We start from the raw sequence: 20,949 nt of genomic DNA, 5'->3' as shown, positions 1-20,949 counted from the left end.
AGCCTGCCCTAACTCACTGATGTCTTCTCCTCTCTCAACAGCACTCATGTTTGGAGAGAACAAATGCACAATGGCAGCTCCATCACTGAGTTCCTCCTCCTGCCATTCGCAGGCACACAGCAGCTGCAGCTCCTGCACTTCTGCCTCTTCCTGGCCACCTACCTGGCTGCCCTCCTGAGCAACAGCCTCATCATCACCACCATTGCCTGGCACCACCACCTGCACACCCCCATGTACTTCTTCCTCCTCAACCTCTCCATTCTTGACCTTGGCTTAATCTCCATCACTGTGCCCAAAGCCATGGACAGTTCCCTGACGGGCATCAGGGAAATCTCCTATGCAGGATGTGCTGCTCAGGTCCTTCTCTTTGCCTTTTTCATTCCAGCAGAGTATTTTCTCCTCACCATCATGGCCTACGACTGCTACATTGCCATCTGCAGGCCCCTGCACTATGGCACCCTCCTGGGCAGCAGAGCTTGTGCCCACATGGCAGCAGCTGCCTGGGCCTGTGGCTTTCTCAGTGCTCTGCTGCACACAGCCAATACATTTTCCCTGCCCCTCTGCCAGGGCAATGCTGTGCACCAGTTCTTCTGTGAGATCCCCCAGATCCTCAAGCTCTCCTGCTCCACAGCCTACCTCAGGGAAGTTTGGCTCATTGTGGTCAGTGTCTGTGTATTCTTTGTCTGTTTTGTGTTCATTGTGGTGTCCTATGTGCAGATCTTCAGGGCAGTGCTGAGGATGCCCTCTCAGCAGGGACGACACAAAGCCTTTGCCACCTGCCTCCCTCACCTGGCTGTGCTCTCCCTGTCTCTCAGCACTGGCTTCTTTGCCTACCTGAAGCCCCCTTCTATCTCTTCCCCACCGCTGGACCTGGTGGTGTCAGTTCTGTACTCAGTGGTGCCTCCAGCAATGAACCCTCTCATCTATGGCCTGAGGAACCAGGAGCTGAAGGCTGCCCTGAGCAAACTGCTCCCTGGATGCTTTCAGAAGCAATAAACTCTTTGTCTCCTGCTGCAGAGCAGCTCTGGTGTCACTCTGAGCAGGCCCAGCCTGGCTTCCAGACCTTTTGCTCTTGGTGGTGGATAGTTTCACTTGTGAGAACACTCAGAATCACAGAACCATTGAGACTGGAAAAGACCTCTCAGATCCTCATGTCCAGCTGTTGTGGAGGGGGATTCCCAATGCCTATTTGGTGGAGGAGAGAAATTAATTAATGTGAGAGGATATTTATAAAAATATATTTATTAAACTCCAATATTTCAACTCTCCCCACCCCCAACCACTGAACTTTAATATTAAATTGTTCTTTAAAAGGTTATGAAGACATTATGGAATATCTATCTACAGAAGCTTATTCCTAACCAGCAAACTTTGAAACTATTAACAGAGAGAGAATTTTCCCCGTGGCTCAATGCTGCCTGGGTTCTTACCCTATTTGCCCAGCAAAGCTGAGCTGAAAGCTGCTCTCTGCTTTATGGCAGAGGTAATAGAAATTGCAGAGGCATCTACTCACACTTCTTATCAATCACCCTCTGGGGCTGCCTCAGCCTGTGCCTAGTGTCCAATTCTTCAGGGTCTCTGCCTGTGGACTTTGAGGCTGGAATCCTCCAGCATCAGGGGAAATGGCAGTCTCTGGCCTTACTGCTGTTGGATCCTGCTGGCTGCTCTCTGCAGGGGTACACAGGCAGGATCTCCAGGTGCAGAGGCAGGATTCCGTTCAGTCTGAGCACAGGTCCAACGCTTGCTTCTCAGGCCAATCGAACGCAGACAAGTGGGTCTGCTCGTGGCACCCACAGCAATGTGCAACCAGGCACTCATACAAAGGCAGGCATAAAGCTGCAAGGAAATATGCAGGCAGGCAAGCAAGCAATGTGGTGGAGCCACAAGGAATGTGGGGCAGGCTGCACATGAGCCTGTGCACCCCTATTTATTAAATGTAGGCTATTGATGGTCTCATTGACGACTAGAATGACCAATCAGGTTGGCAGTCAGCCAAACCTTACCATACTAGGTAAAACCCACAGGCCTGGACTCCAAATATGGGAATCACCTGGGCCCAGCACCAGGCAGGCACGAGCTGAGTGTGTGGGGACTTACACAATCAGGTGTCCTGGGCAACTGACTTCATGGCCCTGGTCTGTTGTGCCCCTTTGTGCTCGTTTACCCCTGGTGCAGGCAGAGAGACATATCCAGGCAGAGCAGGCATAAATAAGCCTGATTTGGGCCTACAGGCCCTCCACAACACCAGCACATCAGCTAAACCATGCCAGCAAGTGCCACATCCAATCCTTTCTTAAAGACCTCCAGGATACTGACTCCACCACCTCCCGGGGCAGTCCTCTCCACTGCCGAATCACCTTTCCATCAGGAAGTGCTTCCTAATATCCAACCTAAACCTCCTCTGAGTTCAGGGAGCTTCAAGCCGTGCACTTGTCCTTTCACAAGTTACCTGGAAGAAGAGCCTGATCCCACCTGACTACGAGCCTGATCCCATCTGACTACAACCTGGCTGTAGAGTGTGACAAGATCCCTTCTAAGTCTCCTCTTCTCCAGGCTGAACACCTCCAGCTCCCTCAGCCTCTCATCACGAGACTTCCCCTTCAGCCCCCTCACCAGTCTCATCACTCTTCTCTGGACCCACTCCAGCATCTCAATATCCTGGATGCTCTCAGCCCCTTTCTGTTTGCTTTTCCCTTTGAGGGTTTCTGACAGAGGAGCTGTGCTCCTTGTTTCTTTAAACAAAATAAAAGCCCTGCCAGTAACCGTTTAGTTCCTCAGATCCTTCTCCTAAGACTTTTCTGGAACTTCAGTTTCCCAAGTGCCCAAGAAAGCATCCCATAGATGAAAACAGCAGGGAAGAGCTAAAGCATGTGAGTGTGCAGGGGTGGGGCAGGCAGAAGTGTTCTGCAGAGAGAGGCCTCCCGTGAGAGATGTGAAGGAACAGCAGAGCAGCAGCAGCTCCAAACCCGTGTTTGCTGGATCTAACCCTGGGAAAGCTGCCACAGGTCCAGCACGGTGGACTGGCCCCTCACAGACAGCATTTCCAGCCCTGGCCTCTCACCTTGGCTTGCATAAGTTCTTTGAACACAGCATCAGGAGCTCAGCAGTCCCTGTTTGCATTTCGTGATGAGAGGTCAGCATGGACATCATGGCTGTGAGGTGAGAGGAACCTGAGTGAGCACAAACACCATCAGCTGCTCCTGGGGGTACCAAGGCACTGGAGGCTTCAGGAGCCTCCCAGCCTCTGGCAGGGGCAGCAGCAGGTCAGCAGGACACTAACTGCTGCATTGCAGGGCCTGTGGGAGTGATGGGGAAGGACTCTGCCTCTGAACATGCCAGGGGGCACCAGGAGGCTATGAGGCCAGCTCAGATGTGGGCACCTGACAGAGCCCTGACATTTCTCTGTGTGACTGCAGAACAATCCCCACTGCCCCAGTGGGATTCATCTCAGGTGTCCTGGACAGGCTCATTGCAAATGTTCCTCTCTGCTCATGTGACCCTTTCTGGTCTGAGCCCTGAAATGTGCACAAAGCCATCAGAGAGGTCCTGGGTGTGGGTAGATAGGGTCTGGCAGCCAGAAGATATGCTGTATGGAAAGAAAGGGCCTCTCTCTCATAACCAATAATATTCAGCTTATGATGTAAGCAGATGGAAGTGATGTTATAGCCTATACTATATAATCTCATGCCACATACCAATAAATGCCATTTGCTGTCCCCCACACTGGTGTCTGCATGCTAATGGTCCAGCGGTCTGGAATTGATCGCTGAGCCCTTCCTGAACCAGGTTGCCACACCGTGTAAGGTGACAAGTGGTACCAAAACCCAGGAATCATTGCCTGGAATCAAGTGAACAGTGGCCAGAGTGGCAGGACCAGCCCGGCGGCGAGGAGAACGCTCCGGGACCAACAAGGAGGATGGAAGCCCTCGTGAAGGTTGTATCACAATTACATAAGCAGTGGGGGATTGAGTGTAAAGCTAAAGATTTTACTCTCACAGTTGCGAGGCTTTTACAAACGGGGGTCACTAACCAGCCGGTGGATATACTCCACCCTGAGGCATGGGATAAATGTACTAAGGTGTTAGCTGAGGAAACAAAGTCCTGGGTTGTGGGAAAAATCTTAAGGCATGGGGAAAGGTGGAAGAGGCCTTGAAGAAGGCCATACAGGAGAAGGAGACATGGAAGGCAACGAGGGAATGTTTGTTAACCACCTCGAAATTGGGAGTCGGGGCAGCTACACAGACCTCAGATCCCCCGAGCAAAAACAATCTCGGTGAACCTAAAGACCATCAGGAGGGCGACATCCTCCCCCAACCCCCAAGCCCCGACCCACCCGCAGAGAAACACTCACAAGTGTAAGCTGATCGAAGAGGCTAGGGGCGCCGAGAAGAAAATGGAGCTTGAGGAAAACTGGGTGAAACCCCTGCACTATGCACCTAAAGATGGTGCCAAGTGATCTGGAGAGGGGCAGGGCGAGGAGGCTTTCGGCGGACACAAAGGGAAGGTGGATGAGATGGAGGAGAACAAAGAGAGCGATAACAAAGAGGAAGAGAGCATGGGAGAGAGACAAAGAACCAATCAGAGCACCCATACAAAAAAATGCCCTTCAAAGGCAAACACCCTGCCCAGCAGAAGGTGGAGCAAGTTAAAGAAAGGGGAAGGATCTACCCAGAAGAAAAGCAGGTGGAACCAAAGTCCAAGCAGAAGGCAGGATGAACCAAGAAGGGGGGAGCCTGCCCTTAAAGGAAGAGGGCAGGGCCGAAGTCCAACCAAAAAGCACTGGGATCCAGAAACAACCAGTCAGTCTACTTCCCACTCTGGATCAGACACCAGCGAGGATGAGTGTCCCAGTGATTCAAGTTCAGAAGAAGAGGATATGGGAGCAGGCAGATTTAAACACCAAGATACTCCCAACCAAAATAAAAAAGAAAATGGGAAACAAATTCATTTCATGGATTGGAAAGAAGTGAACAGGGCACGTGCTGACTGGGTCCCATGTGATGACTGGGCCCCACTGACCATGCTAGTGTACCCAGTCCAGGTGGAGGATGGAGAGGAAAGGATTCACTCATCAGTAAACCCCAAAGATGTACAAGCAATTGTTACGGCAATCGCAGAAAAAGGCCTCAACTCTCCTATGGTGTCCCCCCTTATAGACAGTCTCTTTGGGGGAGACAACATGCTCCCGTTAGGCATAAAACAAACTTGTAGACTGATCCTTGGTGGGGCAGGGATGATTATCTTCAAACAAGATTGGGAGGACAACTGAGCAAGGCAATTGGCTCAAATAACTGGGGCAGATCACCCATTACTGGCTCCAGCCTGCAGTGGCTGACGGGCACGAATCCAATGATGGTTACCCCTCAGGCACAGGCCAGGGTCTGCGGGCCCATGAAGTCATGGCAACTACTCGTGTGGCCAGAGAAGCTATCTGCACAGCCTCTAGAGCCATCACCAAACCATCACCATGGTCCACACTAAAACAGAGTGAAAGCAAGAGTTTTACACAGTTCGCGGATTGCCTCCAGACTGCAGTCGACTCCTCCACCCTGCCTGCAGAAGCAAAAGGTCCAACAGTGGTGGAATGTTGATGCCAACAGTGCAATTCATCAACCAAAGAAATCTTGCGATCACTGCTGCCAGGAGCAAGTATCGCAGACATGATTAAGCATGTGGTGAAGGAGGAGCATCTAGCTCCAATCCAGGTGGCTGTCCGTACTGCGATAGCCAAAGTGATGGCATGTTTTAAATGTGGCCAGACAGGCCATGCAATGGCAAACTGCCCTCAGACAGGGGACCTGCCAATGGTGCCCCCCCATGCAGGAATCACACTAGAGGGCAGTGCTGGGCCTGTGGAAAGAAAGAATATCTTGCTAGAGAATGCAGATCAAGAACCTTGGGAAATGGAAGGGAGAGGGGGCACCTGGGCCATGCACAGCCCTCTCCCAATCAGAATATGAGGTGGCCCAACCACACCTACCCAGCATGGGGCAAAACGCCCCAAAACCCACTGCCCCCTCGAGAAGCGACCAGTTTCATGACTCAACCAATGGCCCAGCCAAACCTGTCCCTATACCAGGGACAACAAGAACCATGTCCTGGGGGCAAGACCCCAGGCTGGCCCTAGTCATAAAGGGTGATGACCAACCAGTGGTCTGGGGACCTGTTCCCTCTATAATACTCCAAATAGTACTATCATCAATGTCTCATTTTTAATTGACACTGGAGCACAGGTTACAGTCATCCCTGAATCAAATTGGCCATCAGATGGGAAATTGGCAGATGCACACATGGTGGGAGGAGTTGGAGGACTATCCCGAGCTCGGAAGAGTATTGGATTGATAGCAATAATGCTTCACACAGAAAAGGGACCAGAGAAAACTATTACCCTCTTTCCATATGTCATGTCTGGAGTCCCACCCCTGCTGGGAAGAGATGCCCTAGTCCTACTAAAAGCCAGCGTGACAAATTTACTGTGAGGGCCACTGCTGCATTTCCACTTACACCAATTAGGTTAATGCGGAAATCATCTGATCCAGGGTGGATCGAGCAGTGGCCCTTGTCAAAGCCTCGAATGGATGCTCTCTTTGAACTGGTGGAGTGTGAATCACAACGAGGTCACATAGAGCTTTCCACTGGGTACACACCAGTTTTTGTAATACCCAGACGGAGTGGCAAGAGGTTCCATCTTTGTTGGAGAGATTCTTGCTAGCAGAGGACACAAAATCATAAACATGAGCAACCCGTGCTGGGAGTGTCCTTAAATCCATCTTGGGTGTTATATAGCAGGCACAGGGTAGCTTCCCCCCACATGCAGCTGCAGGGGGTGGAGTGCAGCTGCAGGTGGGCAGAGTTTAGCCAGCCCCAGAGACTGACCCTCAGATTGTTATGGTATACTGACCTATCTGTGCCTTACATGTAACCCTGTACCTTCTGATTGTAACCAATCTTGGTGGAGCAGGCCTCTTGCTAGAATGCATAGAAGTCTCTGCATCATGGAAATAAAGCAGACTATGACCATCTAACCATATTGGTGACCAAAGAGTCATTGTACCCAGGTGCTCCACCGGTTATGCCAATACGCCACCAACAGCATGCAATGCAGGAGATTCTTCACTCTTAAAAGGAGAAGGGAAAACCACAAAAGAGACAGAGGGAAGAAGAGCAGAGAAAAAGAGAAAGCAGAGGCAACCACACACAGGGAGCCGGACACCACCCCCTTCTCCAGTGACAAGAGCCTCAGGAAAAGCAGTCCTGGATCCACCCTTACCATCCCCCACACCTCGTAGCCTCTCCCCCCCCAGAAAACGCACTCCACAGAAGAGACACACAGCTGATAGAGCTTCCAGTTAGAAAGCTGAGCCCAGCTTGGGATGGGGGACTGTTGGACTTCTGCCTTGCTTCTATTGGTGTCTCCTGTGCTGCTTATGGGGTGGGAGGGGCGGGAGTGGGTGCATTGAGGAAAGCAGCACACCTGTGAGACCCTGAGTTGCTTCTGAGTGCTAGGCTATTTGCATATGTAAGCTTTTCCAAGCAAAGTTGTCCACATTACCTCACCAATAGCATGAAAGCCTTGTTAAATTGCTCAGCTGCTGCCTGAACGCCATCCCCTTGGACTCTGCCCGTCTGTCCAGGTGGTCAAGGTCCCGCTGCAGAGCCCTTCTGCCCTCCAACTCCATCACGTCTACCCCCAGCTTTGTATCATCTGCAAACTTGCTGATGACTGACTCCATGCCCTCATCCAGATGAGAAACAGCGCCTTAATTTCTTAAACAAACAGAAGAACTGTGAGAACTAGGCCTAATAGAAAGCCTGAAAGCAACATCTAGGGTGTACCTTTGTATGATATTCAGAAATGAGTAGCTCTTAAGCACAGTAGACAACAGACGCAGGTCATAGCAAAGGAGTGTTGTGAAAACATCAAGATTTCTGAAGATTATAGAGTGAATCCAGAACAATGGGAGTCTGAGAAGGAATAATGGACAACTGATACATCTGCAATTCTACAACATCAATTGCCACACAGAGCCAACGAAGACATGGCGCACATGCACCCTCCTGTGACTGTGACAATCTTCTGGACCTTTTGGTCTTTTGAACACATGACTTACTGCAGCTTAGCATCAGAGGTAGCAGCAGGAAAAGCTTTGGGGATTGTTAGCTAAGCTTGGGTTGTTAGCTTGCCAAAGTAATGCTACTAACAAAAGCTCTCACAGGTTCATTCTCTTTCTGAGGTTATTATTCTTGATTTGTAGCTGTGTTATTTGCTCCTGTGTTGAGCACAGCCTGTGTAGAGTTGGAGATCAGGCCTGGGTTGCTCAAAAGAAAAAGAGGGAATTGTGGAGGGACTTCTTGCTAAGAGAGGACATGAACTGATAAGAATGAGCAACCCTGTGCTGCAGAGTGTCCTTGAATCCTTCTTGGAGGCAGGCAACCCACGTGCAGCTGCAGGAGGCAGAGTCAGCTGCAGGGGCTGACCCTACAGATTGTTTGTAAGAGTTGACCTGTCTGTGCCACACCATAACCTTAAGCCAATCTGTACTTTCCACCTGTACCAATCTTAAACTACGTTAGCTGTGCACGCCTCTTCCAAGTAAGCATGTAAGTCACTGTAACATGGAAATAAGTTGGAGAACAATTATCTAACCATATAGGTGGCCCAAAAGTCATTCACCAAGGCTGCAGTGCCGGCAGTCACATTCTGCCATAATCTGTGCAATAAAAAAGCCAGGTATAGAGATAAAACATGGCATAAAAGATAGCATTCAGGATGGCATCAAAGATAGCATGAGAGAACTGAAGGAGGCTGTTAAAACCATTTTCAATCTGGTAAAGGATACCATACATGCATCATCTGAATGGGTGCATGTTTCTGCCATCAAGAACAGACACCCACCTCCTGCAAGGCAATTCCAGCCCAGGAGGAAACAAATTTCACCCAGACATCAGCAATCACCTGCATCACTGTGGCCAACTCTGCGTAACCAATTTGGTGAGAACATGAAAAAGTGGGATGGTGAACCTACTTCAGCTCTTTTGAAGAGAGCCAGGGAACTGCAGAGTGGCAGAATCAGAGGCATCGTCGAGAAAGCTCATTCACCTTTCAGCAGTCCCATCTGGCCTGTGTGCAAGCCTAACAGAGACTGGAGGCTGACGGTTGATTTTCCCGCCATCAAAAAGGTGACTCCACCCAGGATCGCACCTGTGCCAGACATGGTGGAACTCCAGAACGAGCTGGAATCAAAGGAGGCTAACTGGTATGCTACCATAGACATTGCTAATGCTTTCTTCTCTATTCCCATAGCAAAGGAGTGCAGGCCTCAGTTTGCATTCACCTGGAGAGGAATCCAGTACCAGTTCAACCGTTTGCCTCAGGGGTGGAAACACAGCTCAACCATCTGTCACTCAGTCATCCACAATGCGCTGGAGAAAGGTAAAGCTCCAGAGCACATCCAGTACATCGACAACATCATTGTGTGGGGCCAAACTGCTGAGGAAGTCTTCGAGAAAGGTAACAAAATCATTGACATTCTGTTGCAAGCAGGTTTTGCCATTAAGAGAGAGAAGGTCAAAGGACCTGCCAGAGAAATTCAGTTTCTGGGAGTGCGGTGGCAGGATGGTCACCGTTACATTCCACAGGATGTGATCAACAAAGTCTCCACCATGGCAGTGTCACGGACGAGATGTTTATAAAAAGGTATAAATGATTTAATACTATAAGCACCAGAAATCCCTTCCCCAAACTTATTTGTAATTATCCCACGTAGATTCTTGATTCGTAGTTGTGATTTAATATACAGAATGACTAAAATGAAGAGAGTCTATGATATGAGAGAGTTCATTGAAGTCTTGAGAGATCATTCAGTTTCAGATAGAAGTTTATCAATTACTCACTGTCCCAAATGCAGTTCAGAAAAGTTTCAAAGTCTTTATGGATTTTAAGGCACATTGTCCGAGGCTCTGCGGGTCCGGTTGAGCTGAATGCCAACTCCAGAGGTTCGTAAGGATCGGGTCCTTGTCTGGAACAGAGCCATCTCGAGCTGGTTGTTTGCGATGTGAATACCGCGTGTGTGTGTGTGTGTGTAATCAGCGATCAGGGTATCGAGCAAAAGAGGTGCAAGTAGAGCAGGGTAGAGAGTGAGGGGCAAGAGAGGCTAGGGCTAATGTGGCATTTTTATATTATTTCCAGGAAAGGTGTGTTCAGCCAACTCAGGCAGACTTACGTTAACTTTACAGATTGGTACAAAGTTGTAATCAACTTATATAATTGGCTAATTCTCACCAAAAACAACTTATGGAACCACCCAGGGGTCAGCCCCCAGCAGATGTTTGTCGGGTGGTCACCATGTCTGAGAATTCAAACCCTTTTTACAAAACATAGCCATGTTTATGTCTTTTGTTTCTCTAAGAGAGAGATTCTCCCAAGGCCTGGACGTCTGCTGGTACAGCAGCTACGTCAGTGCAAGCAGATAGAAAATATTGTTTTGACTTTTTTGATGGAAGGCCTCTGAGCCACAATTTTGGGTATAAATGAAAATTCTGCAATAGGGCAAAAGGGCTCTGATCCCTTCCATGACAGGCAGTTCCCACCAATAAGAAGGACACTCTCTCTTTCTTGGGAGCTATGGGATTTTGGAGACTACACATTCCTGGTTTCAGTCAGATTGTCAAACCTCTGCATGATGTGACTCGTAAGAGAAACAATTTCGAGTGGGGACCTGAACAACAAGCAGCCTTTGATCAGATCAAGCAAGAAGTAGTCCATGCAGTGGGCTTGGGACCTGTGAGATCTGGTCCAGACTTTAAGAACATTCTGTACACAGCTGCCAGTGACAATGTCCAACTTGGAGCCTTTGGCAGAGAGCTCCAAATGAGACACGTGGTCGTCCACTTGGCTTCTGGGGTCATAGCTACAGAGGTTCAGAGGCAAATTACACCGCAACAGATACTAGCAGCTCATGAAGTAGTGAAAGCAGCTTCTGAAGTGATTGGAACTGAGTCACAATTGCTTTTAGCTCCTAGACTGCCAGTTCTAAACTGGATGTTCAAGGGCAAAGGTTCATCACCGCATCATGCCACAGATGCAACCTGGTCTAAATGGATGGCTTTGATAACCCAACAAATGGGGAATCTTGACCGACCTGGTCTGGTGGAGGTGATCACCAACTGGCCGGAAGGCACAGACTGTACCAAACCTCCAGAGGAGAAAATAACTGATGCTGAGGAAGCTCCTCCCTATGGTGATCTCTCTGATCAGGAAAAGAACTATGTTTTGTTCACAGATGGTTCCTGTTATCTTGTTGGGAACAAGCAAAGATGGAAGTCATCAGTCTGGAGTCCTACCAGGAGAGTTACCAAAGCAAGAGATGGAGAAGGAGAATCCAGTCAGTTTGCTGAGGTAAAAGCTGTTCAACTTGCTCTTGATGTGGCTGAACGTGAGAATTGGCCTATCCTTTACCTCTACACCGACTCATGGATGGTAGCCAATGCTCTATGGGGTTGGCTGAAGGACTGGAAGAAGCATGGTTGGCAGAGGAAAGGAAAGCCTATTTGGTGTGCTGATCTATGGCAGGACATTGATGCATGGCTGGAGAGAACTGGGCACGTAGATGCACACATGCCTAAGAGCAGAGCTACTGAGGAACACCAACACAACCAGCAGGCAGACCAAGCTGCTAAGATTGCTCAAGTTGATACCAACTCTGATCTTGACCTTGATTGGAAACACCAAGGTGAACTGTTCTTAGCTCGGTGGGCCCATGACTCATCTGGACATCAAGGCAGAGATGGAACATACCGATGGGCTCGCGATAGGTCAATTGACTTGTCCATGGACGCTATCACCCAAGTCATCTATGACTGTGACATTTGTGCTGCTATTAAGCAGGCTAAGCGAATCAAGCCCTTATGGTATGGTGAGAGATGGTCAAAGTACAAGTATGGTGAAGCCTGGCAGATTGACTACATCACTTTACCTCGATCTCGTTCTGGCAAGCAGTATGTGCTAACGATGGTAGATGCCAGCACTGGATGGTTGGAAACCTATCCAGTTCCACATGCTACTGCACCTAACACCATTCTTGGCTTGGAGAGACAGATCATGTGGAGACATGGAACTCCAGAGAGAATCGAGTCAGACAATGGCACTCATTTCAAGAACAATCTTGTGAAAAACTGGGCCACAGAGCACAGTATTGAGTGGATCTATCACATACCCTACTGTGCTCCAGCTGCAGGGAAGATTGAGCGCTACAATGGTTTGCTGAAAACCACCCTAAAAGTTGAGGGGGATGGAACTCTGAAAAACTGGGACAAACATTTAGCACAAGCTACCTGGTTGGTAAATAGTAGAGGTTCAGTAAACAGAGCAGGACCTGCACAATCAGATTTGGTCCAAACAGCAGACGGTGATAAAGTTCCTGTTGTAGGTGAGAAGAATCTGTTAGGGAAAACTGTTTGGGTATTTTCTCCTTCGGGCGAAGGGAAACCTGTCCGAGGGGTGGTGTCTGCTGAAGGTCCTGGTCATACCTACTGGGTAATGCAGGAGAATGGTGAAATCCAGTGTGTGCCACAGAGAAATCTAACCTTAGCTGAGAGAGTTTAAATTCAGAGTGTATAATACAAGCTGTTAGGAGTTGTCTGTTCTAGGTACCATCGTTGTCCAACACTGAAAGAACCTACAGTACATGAGCACGAACCCAATGTCACCTGGGAGTCCCTGTTCTGGTCTCATCTGTGAGGAGACAAACTGTGCTGAGCTTTTGAATTACCTACATCTGAGATAGCTGGAATGAAGTGTGAACTGAACTTGTAATACTCATGAGTGTAAATATTGGTTTAGAATAGATCAGATCTCAGCAATACTCTGAGTGAAGTAGACAGGGGTGGATTGCACTAGTTTCAAGCAGGCTAGAATGTTTTGGTGAGAAGAACTAGACTACAGGCTGTGAAAGAAAAACAATGGTGATGTCTACTGCCCTTGCTAAGGAGTATGGGAAGAAGAAATGAAAAGGTTAGATAACACTCTTGCCACTTTTTCTCCCACTCTCGCTTGGGCTGCTGGCTGAGCTGCATCTCTCTAGCACACCTTCCACCCACCTTTGCTTCTTAACCTCTTGGCCGAACCCCTACTTTTCCTTGGGACTGGGTAAGGTTGAGAGGGGCAGGGGGAAGGTGCAGGGGTGGTTGAGAGCCGCTCCTGAGGACTCAGGTTTCTGGGAGGGGAGTTGTGTTTCTGTATTACATTTTACCTTGTCTTTTTCTGTCTATAACTGTATATACTGTAAGTATCTGCTTGTATATTGTGCTGCTGTAAATAGCTTCATTTATATTCCCAGAGCTGGCTGAGTCTAGTCTGTGTGATTGCTAAAGTGGGGGGGCGTGGGGAACACCCAAACCATCATAGTGGTTATGAAGACCCTCAGCCAAATTTCTTCCCACCTCCCTTTGCCTCTCTCTGCTTCCCTTATTCTCTCCTCAGCACACTGTACTCTCCTGTGGCCCCACAGCAGTGCTCATCACTGCACATTGCTCTGGACAGTGCCACTACAGCCACAGCCTCTCCAAAGGGCAGAGCAGCTGCGAGGGTATGGGGAGGGCTTGGCACAGAGGTGGGGAACATCCATGGCATAAAGCATGAGGAGATGCCCTTGTAGGATGGCAATGCTGCCAGGAGGCTCTGCCACAGCAATGCCTGTGGCCTGTTCCTACTGTGCTGTGCCAACACTGCCACACAGCAGCAGGATGCCCAAGCTGCCAGAGCACTCAGGCCTTGCCCCAACACAGCAGCTCAGCAGCAGAGTGTGGAAGGGCAGAAAGAGCAGCTGAGGACAGCCCAGGAGCTGGGGCTCCCTGGCACTGCTGCTGTGCTGGGACTCTGCCCCTCCACCTCTGCACACAGGCACTGCTCAGAGAAACAAGTCCCTGCAAGGGCCTGTCCTGTGCTGAGCACACAGGGAGCACAACTCTTCATGTCTACAGCCTCTGGGTCACACTGAACCAGAAATGGTCTGAAGAAAGACATTGCTGTGGGCAGTGCATTCTCACAAGGGTAACACCACCAGCAGCAGCCAAAATCGGAGAAGCCAGACTGGGCCTGCTCTGAGTGACACCAGAGCTGCTCTGCAGCAGGAGACAAAGAGTTTATTGCTTCTGAAAGCATCCAGGGAGCAGTTTGCTCAGGGCAACCTTCAGCTCCTGGTTCCTCAGGCTGTAGATGAGAGGGTTCACTGCTGGAGGCACCACTGAGTACAAAACTGACACAACCAGGTTTGAGGATGGGAAGGACATGGATGGGGGCTTCAAGTAGGCAACGATGCCAGTGCTGAGAAATAGAGAGAGCACAGCCAGGTGAGGGAGGCAGGTGGCAAAGGCTTTGTGGCGTCCCTGCTCAGAGGGCATCCTCAGCACTGCCCTGAAGATCTGCACATAGGACACCACAATGAACACAAAACAGACAAAGAACACACAGACACTGACCACAATGAGCCAAAGTTCCCTGAGGTAGGCTGTGGAGCAGGAGAGCTTGAGGATCTGGGGGATCTCACAGAAGAACTGGTGCACAGCATTGCCCTGGCAGAGGGGCAGGGAAAATGTATTGGCTGTGTGCAGCAAAGCATGGAGAAGGCCACAGGTCCAGGCAGCTGCTGCCATGTGGGCACAAGCTCTGCTGCCCAGGAGGGTGCCATAGTGCAGGGGCCTGCAGATGGCAACGTAGTGGTCGTAGGCCATGATGGTGAGGAGAAAAAACTCTGTGTCAATAAAGAATAACACAAAGAAGACCTGAGCAGCACAACCTGCATAGGAGATGTCCCTGGTGCCCCAGAAAGAGCTGGCCATAGATTTAGGAACAGTGGTGGAGATTAAGCCAAGATCAAGTTGGGCAAGGTTGAGGAGGAAGAAGTACATGGGGGTGTGCAGGTGGTGGTGCCAGGCAATGGTGGTGATGATGAGGCTGTTGCCCAGGAGGGCAGCCAGGTAGGTGGCCAGGGAGAGGCAGAAGTGCAGGAGCTGCAGCTGCTGTGTGCCTGGGAATGGCAGGAGGAGGAAGTGGCTGATGGAGCTGCTGTTGGACATCTGCTGCCTCTTGATATGGGTGACTGTTGATAGAGCAGAAGACATTACACAAGTTAGGACATTTCCTTTGGACAACTCCGTGAGCATTTCCCACAAAATCCCCTCAAATTTACTTCTCTTCCTTTGGAGGAGCTTTGTGCACTCTCAGCTTCCAGCCTGGCACTCATCCCAGCAGAGAGCAGCTCTCATGTCTCTGGCTCTGACAGTCCAGCTGGGAAGCTCTACACTCCATCATCTCCTCCTGCTCTCCCTCCCTGGAAGAAAGAGATCCCAGAGGCTGTGGGATGTGGCAGCTTCAGAAGCTCCAGGAACTGCAAATCCCTTCTGCAGCAGAGACTCACCACGGCCAGGGCTGGGAAGGTTTCTCTTCTTTCAGCTCTCAGTCACCCTCTTGGTCCTGGCCACCTCAAAGCTCTCTCTGCCTCCCTCATCACAATGGCACCCTCTGGCAGTGCCCTCAGCCCTGCTGTGCTGTGCAGAGGAGATGCTCCTGGCCAGAGCTGTCTCTCTGCAGTGCTGCCTGCTTGCCAGCAGCTCCCTCCAGCCCAGCAGCCTGCCCCACCTCAGCAGCAGAGGACCAGCCCAAGGTATTTTAAGGACCCCTCTGGTGGCTTTGGTGCTGAGCTCATGAACCTCAGAGACTGAGAAGCTGAAGAAACCTCTGCAGAATTCAGAGTCAGAGTCAAACTCTGAAGTTGCTTGGAGTCTTAACGGGTCCCAGGGAGGGACACTGCAGAAGTGTTCCCAGTGCTCGCTTAGAGCAGCAGGAGGCAGTGGATGCAAGGGAAGCATCCCTGGAGGCACTGAAGCCCCTGCAGGGGCTGGACAGAGCAGAGAGCTGGAGGCAGAGCTGACAGCTCAGGACAGCAGCTAAAGGTGGCTCTGAGGCTGAGCAAACCTGGAGGGCTTTCATGAGTGCAAAGGGCCAAGCCCTGACCCCCAGCCCCTGGCAAAGGAGATCCTGTGCCTCACCTGTGCCTCTGGCCTCTGCTGGAGGCAGTGGGGAGTGAGGGTGAGCAGTGAGCAGGGCAGGACATTCTGGGACACTCTGTGGCCTCCCCAAGAAGGAGCAAGCAGGAAAGCAAGTGCAGAGCCTCAGCAGAAGCTTCTGCTGGCAGCATCTCTGCGTCAGACACAGCTTGTGCTGAGCAGATGCTGCAGAGTCTGTTCCTTGGCAGCAGCCTGGGGCAGGCTCTGCTGTGCTTTGCTTGCCCAGAGACAACTCCTGCTGGAGAGTGATGAAATGTTCCCTTGCAAAGCATTGAGCAGATGCTTCTCAGAACAAAAACCTCTCCAAGCAGCTGCAGAGCTCTTGGCAAGCAGCAGAGGCTAAGTTGTGGCTCAGCAGGGTTTCAATGAGCCCCATGGAGTGTTTGGGGCTGAGTCCATGCTCCTCAGGTGCTGCCAGCACCTGAACAAGCCTCTGCAACAGTGCAAATCAGAAGCAAGCCCCAATGTGCCTTGAAGCATTGATTGGCCCCACTGAGGGTCGTTACTGACAAAGCCTCCCAGGGGCTCCTTAGAGCAGCTCACTGAGGCCGTGAGTGCAGGAGACGAAGGCAGAGTGCAGGGCAGAAACCCTTGGGCTTGGTTTATGGAGCAGAAAGGCCATGCCCTGTGTGATGGTTTGAGTGTTCCCCACCCCCCACCTTTAGCCATCACCCAGACTAGACTCAGCCAGCTCTGGGAATATGAATGAAGCTATTTATTTACAGCTGGCACAATGTACAAGCAGCTGTTTACATATATGCAGTTATAGACAGAAATAGACAAGGTAAAAGGTAATACAGAAACACAACTCCCCTCCCAGCAACCTGAGTCTCCAGGAGGGACTCTCAACCATCCCCTTCACCTTCCCCCTACCCCTCTCAACCTTACTCCAGTCCCAAGAAAGAATGGAGGTTCAGCCAGAGGGTTAGGAAGCAAAGTGGAGGGCCTGTAGGCCCGAAAATAGGCTTATTTATGCCTTGCCCTGCCAGGACATGGTTTTCTGTGTAAACCAGAGGTAAACACAGAATGAGCACAAAGGGGGAGAACAGACCTGGTGTCATGGAGTCTGGCCTGCCTAGGGTCTGTGTTGTATAAGGTGTTTGTGAACAGGCTGTGTAAGCCCCACACACCCAGCTCCTGCTTCCTTGGTGTCAGCCCAAGTGAGCACCATATTTAGAGAAATTCCAGACAAGTGCCTTCTGCCTATTATGGTAAGGTTTGGCTGACTGCCAACCTGATTGGTCATTCTAGTGGCCAAGGAGCCATTAATCTCAGCCCACATTCAATAAATAGAGGTGCTCAGACCCTCACGCTCAGACCCCCAGCTTGGACTCCCCCTGCATAGCTCAGACTCCGTACATGGATTGCCTGCTTGTGTACTGAGTTGCAGAGCTCACTTAAGCCTGCCTGTATATATGTGGAGCTCAAAGTCTCCCAGCAGCCCTGCACACCTTGCATGCCGCTGCCTATCCTTGCCTGGTAAGCGCCACTGACGCTGAGTCACCAGGAGGCAGATTCTGGATTGTCTGCACACGATTGGCCTGCCAGCCACGTGAGAACCATGCTGAGACAGCACAGCATCCTTCTCCTGCACCTGAGGGCTTGCCTAAGAATCCCTGGACAGAGCATCCAGAAGAAGCCAGCAGCACAAGGGCAGAGATTGCATCCTTCGCCAGGAGAGCCAGGTCACAGACTGTCATTTCCCCACAAGCTGGGAAGATTCTTCCTTTCCCCTCACGCCAGGAGGATCCCAGCCTCAAAGTCCACAGGCAGAGGTCCCCTGAAGTTTGGACACTGGCACAGGCTGTGACGTAGCCCCGGAGGGTGATTATTGATGAATAAGAGTTGTGAGTAAAAGCTTTAATGCCTCTGTAATATCTGTGGTCTCTGCCACACAGCAGAATCAGTTTCCAGCCCTCTCTGCTGGGCAAATAGCAAACAGACTCCAAACAGTATTTGCTGTGGGGAAAACTCCTCTCTCTGTCCATGGTTTGAATGTTTGCTGGTTACGAACAGTCACTGCAGATATTTATCCCAGAATGTTTTCATAACCCTGCAGAACATTTCAATATTAACATACAGTGGTTGGGGGTGGCAGAGTCCAGAACATTGAGTTTAATAAATATCTATTTTATAGAACCCTAATTGATTCCTCCCCTCTGCGACAACGTCATAGAGAGGGCTCTGTGACATCATCAGGACTGCTGAGTGATGCCATAGAAGCAATTATGTACCTATATTACAGGACTCTATAACCACCTAGAAGGGATACTCTTATGTCATGGACAGGTCTGTTTGATGGCTCAGAGGGGATTGTGTGTCATCCTAAAGAGGATTGAGTGACATCAGAGAGAGGATTTTGTGGCAACATGGAGAGGTCTGCGTTAAATCGCAGAAGGCGTTCTGTGACACCATAGGAAAGGCTGTGTGACATAAGAGAGGGCTGTATGACATCACAGAAGCTATTCTGAGACGTCATAGAGAGGGCTGAGTGACATCATAATGAGGGCTGTGTGACACCATGGAGAGTATTTTGTGCCGTCTTAGAGAGGGCACTCTCAGATCATAGAGGACTTAGTGTGACACCATAGAGAGGCCTGGGTGACATCATAGACAGGGCTGTGTGCTGTAACAGAGGCAATTCTGTAACTATATGGAGAGGACTGTTTGACGTCATTGTGGGGACTGTGTGACATCATAGAGAGTATTTTGTGACATCTTAGAGAGGGCACTGTGATATCCTAGAGGAGTTTGGGTGACATCATAGACAGGGCTGTGTGCTGCCCTAGAAGCAATTGTGTAACCTTATGGAGAGGACAACTTCACATCACAGTGGGGATTCTGTGACATCATAAAGAGGGCTGTGTGCCATAGAGAATATTTTGTGTCCTCTTATAGAGTGCACTGTGACATCCTAGAGGAGTTTGTGTGACATCATAGAGAGGGCTGTGTGATGTCACAGAAGCGATTCTGTAACTTTATGTCCAGAAGCATTTCAGGTCAGAGTGGGGATTGTGTGACATCATAAAGTGGGCTCTGGGAGATGACAGAGAGAATTTTGTGACATCACAGCTAGCTCTGTGTGACATGACAGAAGGCATTCAGTGACATCATAGAGAAGGATTTGTGATGTCATAGATGGCGTTCTGTGACAGCATAGAGAGGGATGTGTGATGTCATAGTAGATACTCTGTGTTGGGAATAGCAATGTTAAATGGAGTGATTCTATAGAGTTGTCTGAATATTACACACTGGAACACAGCCATGGCCAGGCAAGAGTGCAGGATCTCAGGAGTGCTGAGTTCAGATACAGTGGAAGGTTGGAATGACCTTAGAGAATGGTGTAATGAATAGAAACAAATGTAAGGCTGAGCCTGTGGTTTTCACCTCTCTCTGCTGACTTAGATTGCTCAGACACAATGTAGGTGCTGTTGAAGGAATATGGTGGATGTCTATGCTAATAAGGATGGAATTTCTAACCCAAGTACATATCACCAATTGCAGTTCGATACAGTTTGCAGCCTTCTGATGAAAGGTCTATAGGCACATGTTTGGAATGCAATAAAGAGATTGGGTTGGCTTGCATCAGGCATCTCCCCATCTCTTCTGATCCCATGGTACCCAGCCCATGGCAAATGGCGTACCCTGATGTGATGGGAAAAGTGATCCCCAGGTAGGTGCCCGGCCACAGGGCCCCTTTGGAACATGAGCTGCTGAAAGGAAGCAGCATGGGGCCCGGATTCAATTGGACACCTGAACCACTGGACGATAAAGTGAGCCTGGGGTGGAACTTAAAGTGGAGAGTTATGAGGAGTTAAGCTTTCCTCTGCTGAAAGAGACCTATTAGTTTTGAAGAGAGCTCTTTAAAAAACATGGCAAGTTGCTATTATGAACTGTTTCAGACTTTTAGAGGACTTAAGGCAGCTGTTTTAACAACGGAGCTCTGGCAAAAAGTGTTGTGAAGGTGTCTTGTTTGGGTTCAGGGGATTGATTATGAGGCCGAATTTAAAAGGGTTTAAATAATTTATTATTATACACACAAGGAATTCCCCTCCCCCCCCTTCCCCAAACTATATACAGCTACCCCACGCAAGTCCTTTGTATGTGGTTGTGAAATTACTTTACAGAATGTCTATTTACAGCAAAAAATCAGGAATCTAGTAGAGGTTTTTGGAGAGGTTTGGATAGAGAGAGTCTAGTGACATAAACATGCCACAGGTAAAGTCTAAAAGTCTATGCTGCTCGAATCAAGGCTGCTCAGTTACTCACTGGCTGGAGTCAGTCTCGGGGATCCCAAAATAAGCATAGCAAAGCCACGTTGTTGACCCTCGTGGGCTTGAATAGTTCAGTTCAGGGATTATTGGAGCGCGCTGTCTGAGGGCTCCATGGGCACGATCGAGCTGGGAATGATGGGCTGGAGCGGCAGCTGGACGGGAGTGCCTTGGTCAATCTTCCCTAGGCTGGTGCAAAGTGCCATGGGTCAGAATCATGCAGCGGCGGTGGTCCCAAAAACGGCAAAGCGGCTAGGAGCGGCGGGTGGAGGAGGGTGGCAAGAACACTGAAATGTCCCTTTTATGAGGTATGACCCCGAGATTGATGGTCCTTGGCCACAATTCTGTCCAATAAGGGTCTGGCAGCAGGCCAAAACATACCAAATAAGGTGAAATCCACGGATCCAGTACCCCCAAATATGGAGTGGGCTCAGGTGGATCCCCACCCTAGGCGCATGAGCTTACATAACGTGTTTACTTCAACCTTGCAAGCAGGCCAGGCCAGACTCGAAGGCACCAGCCCTATTGTGCTCCTTTGTCCCCCTTAATTTGTTTTCCCCAAGTTTAGGCAGGACAACACCTTTCGGGGGGACAACATGTCCGGGCAAGAATA

The 20,949-nt window shown here is 49.9% G+C and overlaps 2 protein-coding genes across 2 annotated transcripts; one reads left to right on the top strand and one right to left on the bottom strand.

Moving 5' to 3' along the window:
* The first annotated feature begins 225 nt into the window (after positions 1 to 225).
* On the top strand, positions 226 to 996 carry LOC135174123 (olfactory receptor 14A16-like). The gene has a single exon (XM_064141362.1). The coding sequence runs from the start codon at positions 232 to 234 to the stop codon at positions 994 to 996; it is 765 nt and encodes a 254-aa protein (XP_063997432.1). The 5' UTR covers positions 226 to 231.
* Positions 997 to 14,142: 13,146 nt separating this feature from the next.
* LOC135174121 (olfactory receptor 14A16-like) lies at positions 14,143 to 16,123 on the bottom strand. Its single transcript, XM_064141361.1, has 2 exons — positions 16,048 to 16,123; positions 14,143 to 15,098 (listed from the first exon to the last, which is right to left on the bottom strand). Exon 2 carries the CDS (start codon positions 15,073 to 15,075, stop codon positions 14,143 to 14,145), a length of 933 nt encoding a protein of 310 aa, XP_063997431.1. The 5' UTR covers positions 15,076 to 15,098; positions 16,048 to 16,123.
* Positions 16,124 to 20,949: the final 4,826 nt, after the last annotated feature.

This window comes from Pogoniulus pusillus, unplaced genomic scaffold, assembly GCF_015220805.1.
Source record: "Pogoniulus pusillus isolate bPogPus1 unplaced genomic scaffold, bPogPus1.pri scaffold_47_arrow_ctg1, whole genome shotgun sequence".
NCBI lineage: Eukaryota > Metazoa > Chordata > Aves > Piciformes > Lybiidae > Pogoniulus > Pogoniulus pusillus.
This window is presented reverse-complemented; position numbering and strand designations above follow the sequence as displayed.

What these genes read in the sequence shown, in the direction of transcription:
- LOC135174123 (XM_064141362.1), top strand. Translation starts at nt 232, where the DNA reads ATGTACTTCTTCCTCCTCAACCTCTCCATTCTTGACCTTGGCTTAATC.
- LOC135174121 (XM_064141361.1), bottom strand. Translation starts at nt 15,075, where the DNA reads ATGTCCAACAGCAGCTCCATCAGCCACTTCCTCCTCCTGCCATTCCCA.